Source organism: Charadrius vociferus, unplaced genomic scaffold (assembly GCF_000708025.1).
Source record: "Charadrius vociferus isolate BGI_N301 unplaced genomic scaffold, ASM70802v2 scaffold1077, whole genome shotgun sequence".
Classification (NCBI taxonomy): Eukaryota; Metazoa; Chordata; class Aves; order Charadriiformes; family Charadriidae; genus Charadrius; species Charadrius vociferus.
Genome location: NW_009649168.1, coordinates 250,828 through 256,216, shown reverse-complemented (window position 1 = coordinate 256,216; position 5,389 = coordinate 250,828). Strand labels below are relative to the sequence as shown.

At 46.9% G+C, this 5,389-nt stretch overlaps 1 protein-coding gene across 1 annotated transcript in view; it reads right to left on the bottom strand.

Annotated features, from left to right (window-relative positions):
• The window catches only part of DDX20 (DEAD (Asp-Glu-Ala-Asp) box polypeptide 20), a 16,724-nt gene extending 13,454 nt beyond the window's left edge, over positions 1–3,270 (bottom strand). The window contains 2 exon segments of the mRNA XM_009888467.1: positions 2,708–2,882; positions 3,251–3,270. Of these exon segments, the coding sequence (XP_009886769.1) occupies positions 2,708–2,882; positions 3,251–3,270 (195 nt within the window).
• Positions 3,271–5,389: the final 2,119 nt, after the last annotated feature.

Here is a 5,389-nt window from a genome sequence, read left to right as displayed (position 1 = left end):
GCGGAGGGGGGCAGGGGGGCTCGGGGGGGTCAGCGGCTCTAAAGGAAAGATGCCAGCATAGATCAGAACTCAAAGAAGCATTTGCAGACATCTCTGATAAAGAATAAGTTTACGGGGATGGAAATGATGTGTAGAGAGCGCGCGCTTGCCACCGCCAATTCCCTCTGAAAATACTTCTTCTCTAATAGGGAACCCTTTGTCATAAATCAACACTGTTTTCCCCCTCCTGCCGCTCCCCGTCAGGTGTACCCGCACTGGCTCTCCCTGCTCGGGCTTGTCCACACGCCTCGAGGTGCCATGGGTGCACTGGGGCGCGCAGGGGTGGGCGGTGGGATGGACTGACCCTGTCCAAAGTCGGGTCCTGTCGTCCAGATAAATAGCTAATGAGAACAAAAGGGGAAGAGGAGGCAGAGCAGAGGGGGGTGAAGTTTCTCAATGCACAAAAGCTTCCCGGTTTAGGACTTGGTGGGATGTTGATTTCGGCTGGTATTTGTGCGAACTGGAGTTGGACAAAACGGGCTTATACACAGCATCGCTGTCCTGCCCGCATTATCGGAGACGTTTCGCATGTAAGCGACACCGCCTGAGTCAACAGAGAGACACACAAAGTCCCGGCGGAGCCCAGGGCAGGACCAGGGACTTGCGGTTGCGCTGGATCCTGCAGACAGGACGCGTCTTGTGAAACACGGGCTTGGGCAGCAGCGCTCTACTCTGAATAAATGTGGCAGCAAACAATGACATTTAACCTGCTGGCATTAGCAGTGTTTCCCTGGCAAACAGAGGAGCTGGGCACAAACTAAAACAAAGGGAAATGGGAGTCACTGGTGTGCTGCACCCTGGGTGTGATGAATGAAATGCACGCTGTAAAGCAGGGCATGTACGTTATAATCTGGAAGATCTTTAAAATCTGAATAAGTTGGAAGGTGAGATGGGTAAAAAGAGTAACGTTCAAAAAAGCGCGGTTAGAGTAAGGTTCCTAAATCTGTCTTTTGTCTTCTAAACAAATCAGTTTCATTATCTGAGCAGTATGTTTTTATAGAAGCCTAAACATTGCATCTTTACTTGTGAGTCTAAAACATGCCTATTTTGTGGCGCAAAGCATAACTTCTGAAGAATTTGAATATATGTGAAAGGAAGGCAGCTCCCTCACACTTAATGTGAAAACCAAAAAAAATACTTAAAATGAGAAAATTCTGGGTCTGTTCATGCCCGTGCTATAATGCAGTAATAAATTTTTTTGAATTGTAAAAACGTGATAATTTGTAATACATTAATAAACCAAGACCTTAGCCTGGCAAAAATGTATGTATATGCTTGGCTTAAAAAACTGGGAAGGGGCAGTTGTCACCTTCAGTGGGACTACTCGTGACCTAGCTGAAAGTAGCCTTGATCTTCATACATTCGGTCTTACTAGTCACATTCTTTTTGCCTCCCACCCACTAATATTTGTTACTCAGACTTAAAAACTTACTTTAACAACAAATTCTCAGGGTATCGGAGTGCCGTCCTGGAGCTGTTGTGTGCACCGTGGTGCCAGGACAGCCCACGGGGTGGGACAGCTGGGGAGACCCTCAGCCCTACCGCACGCCATCAGAAATTATTCCCTTCATCAGCAGCTTCAGTGAGCTGCAGATTGCATTTAGGGAAGGTTGGAGGACTGTATTAATTAAAACAACCATAAATGATATCCTGAGCAATAACAGCTTTTAAAAATCAATACTGTCAAGATAGCCTGGAATTAAAATAGATTAATGTTTCTTTAAAGACCGGCGAGCAGTGCGATAGACAGCTGGGACCATCTGCATTGAGTGGTGAGTGGGAACTGAACCTCTTGACCCTGCTGGTTTTCCACTTTCTTCATTACTGGGCAGGTCATGCCTCCAGACAACAAATGCACCAGAACCACGACTCATGTGGGAGGAATGGTGGGAAGGACTTGGCCAGATGAAGACAATGAGCCACCCCGTGTGCAGCTGAATGGGAGTCCGGTCCCAGGGCATCATTGCGAGTTTAGAGATACAGTGGTTTGCATGGAGGGGTCGTGCAGGGAAGTTCTGCAAAAACGCCCTCTTTGAGGAAGCAGGCTTGCTGAGGCTGGTCAGTGCGACACATGAAAGTTAGAGGCCATTCAATTAGCAGAAGTTTAGTTTGTCTCTGTGTGAACTACTACAGCCTTTGGCTGGATTTGAGGAGGGGATTTTCTCAAAAAAGAGCGGCTGTTGGCACAGCTCCCAGTTCCCAAGGAAGGGTTATCTTCAAGTGCAACTCTATCCCCAACCAGTGTGGGATTCGAGGATTCCTGCTCTGATTTTTCTTTCTCCTGCTTTGTGCATTAAAAACATATTTAACCACTCCTGTGCTTGGTTGGGGCTGCTGGTGTGCCCGACGTTCCAGCACACTGCCTGCACGCTGCGATCACACCGCGCTTTGCCAGACACGTCAGGGATGAGTGTGGGGCCGCACGTGCTTACACCGGTCCTCACCTTCCCTCTGGGAAAGCTGTGCCAGCTCTGCCGTGGGACCCGAGGGTGAATCTGACCTGTTCCGTTCAATGAGAGCTCTCCTGTTCCAATCGCCTGTTTTCCATAGTAAGCTGATAGTTTCTGGCATGTGTGGTGTCCCTTTGATTGGAATTCATTCAGAAGCTTCCACATGCAAATGCCTCGCAGCCAGGAGAGCCTCAGCTGACACAGCCATTCATCCCTACCGGCTGCCGGATCGGGGGCAGCTCTGCAGCCGGATTGATGCCGAAGCCGGGGTCCTCGTCCCGGTGCCAGCACCAGCCTGTGGAGCCGTTTCGGACAAGCTGCGCCAGCTCTTTGCACCTCGGTCTCTGTATGTAGGAAATACAGAAGACCTTGTTCACCTCCTCTGGAAAGCCCCTGGAGATTTACGGACACAGTGTGGTTTGCGAGAATATGCAGTGCTGGTTTGTAGGTCTGGTGTTGGAAAAAGTTGTTCTTCTCCACTCCTTCTGTCATCTGTCCTTTGTATGGCAGTTGTGAAACGTGCCACAGAGCTTGTGACTATTCCATTAATGCAATTAATCCACATACTAGAAGTCTTCTTGACTTTATCAGCTGGATTTGGAGTCTGCAAACATCATTCTGAGGCACAGAAATATGATGTCTGCTTTCCGAGTTACAGAATGTTATCGCAGCTGAAAGATCAGATTTAACAAGAATTGTCTTGCTTGGGGATTAGCAGAGAGGAATTTCATTTCCGTGTCTCACGCTGCAGATGGCATTACCTCCGTACACTTTCTGACATGGGGATTGTTTGCATTTATAGATAGTAACATCAGCATACGTACCATGGGATTGGGGTTTCCAGGCTCTTCTACAGTAAGAATAAATCACTTACTATCTAGCTGGGGACTGGTGAGTTCATGGGGCAGATTTATCTTGCACTTGGGGTTTGTATGGCTGTAAGAGGCGAGGGGTCACAGTCAAGTTAGCTCCAGTTGTAACTTTGCTTTGCATGTTTTGGTCTTTCTTGAGGAATCCGGGATATTTCTGCGGGTTTTGTTGCTTTTTTTCTAGGAGGAAAAGTATTAAAGTAGGTTTTTAAAACAAACCCCACCACTCTGCCGTGAACTTTTGAGTGTTGTCCCTGCACATTTGTCATAAATGAATCAAATTATTGAGTCTGATAGAGTCCAACTTCCTTCTTACATTAATTTATGTCCTGGTAGACAGTGTTTCTTGCTATGAATATCTTGCAGGAATAGAACATTTGGTCTGAGTGAAGAATACAGCCAATTATTTTTACTCTGTCTCACACTGGGTCCTATTCTGGTAACTGTGTCATGCTCAAGAAGGAGTCTGCTGTGCGTTCATTACTGCTCCATTTGTGTCTCTGCCGACAAAGTGGTCCCTTTAAGGGTGGCTTTGCCCGTGGCTGCTGGAGGTGGCGTTAGAAACTTGGGTGGTTATCGCAGAATCTCATTCCTTGGTGTTGCCTTAAGGGAAGGTGCAAAAGAGTAACTTGACAGCGGATGTCCTGTCACATATAACCCAGGGAGAGAAAAAGCAGTCATGGGCTTTGTTCGCTTGTTCATTTCCAGAGAAGACTCCTAAAGGTGACGGTGGATTTTTTAGGGTCCCAGCTGCACGTGTTCAGGAGCGTTGAAGACCACATCCCCCAGTGGAGCAGACCACTGGGCTGAAAGTCAACACTTTTAACCATCATCTTCAATGGTCAGTCTGTACATTGAGGCTTGTGCTCTCTCTTATCCCTGGGTCATGAGTAAAAGTCTGAAGGTTGAAGTTGGTTTTGGTCCATTTATTTCCTGGTTGTAGAAAATAGCTTTTTGCCTTTAAACGTAGCAAGTGTGATTGGGAAGCACAGAAAAATATCATCGCAATGTATGGGAAGGCAATTGAGTAAGGAAGATCGTTAATTGAGTGATGTGAACCGTGTCTTTTGTGGTTAACATCTGTTTAAGATCTATTTAAACTATTGGGAAAAAAAAATCTTTGGTAAAGTTTCAGCATCCTTCCTCTCTCAGCTAAACTGTGAGCTCACAGTTAACATTCTCAGTTATGCCTAAAACACTCTGGAAAGACGAGGTAAAAAAGAGACTTGAAATTTGTCTGATGAAATGCAAGAACAAAAAGAAGATTGCAGGCCCTGGGCATCTATCGAGGGACGGAGAAGAAAGGTGCAACTTCAAGCTGGCAAGCAGCGCTCTGAGCCGTGCAGCGCTCCGGAGGGCCGTGCCCAGCCACAATTGCAGGCTTGTTGAAGATTAATCTAGTTAGTGACCCAAAGGAAAACACGGAAACAATATGATCAGCTCAGCAGTTCTAAAATAATTTTGGTCTCTGTTATGTCATCCTCTTTAAATACCAATTGTTTGTTGCTGGTCCTGTTGCCTATCAGCACTATTATTAAGAACTGCTATTTGCCATTTGTTCTTTCCTGTCCTCTTAGCAATAACTTCCTCTCTTTGCGTTTCTTCTGCCTTAGAGCTGGACATCTGTCTTCCTCCTCATTATGGCAAACACGCTCAGAGCTCCTCTTTTCAGTTCTCTGCGCTCAGCTGAAAGCCGCGGTACGTTAGCTGGGTTTTTCCTTTTCTCCCGTCAGCATCACAAAGCTGCTGCAGTGCCGGGCGGCCAGATGTGCGGATGGGCTGGGAATAGGGGCAGCTGCGGCTCCAGGGCATGGATGGGAACTGGACTCTGAGAACTCAGTGATTGGAGATGCTAATAGGAAAACAGCAGTTCCCAAAGTGGGTTTAAAAAGTTACTTATTTAGCCGTGAAGTGGGAAGTGACAAGTGAAATCTCCCTTATTTGTAATCTCGGGTATTTGGGTTAGAATTTGATGAAATGCCAGAAACTGCCAGAGGATGTTCCTTGGGGCACGTTGTCCTCCTGCCGTGT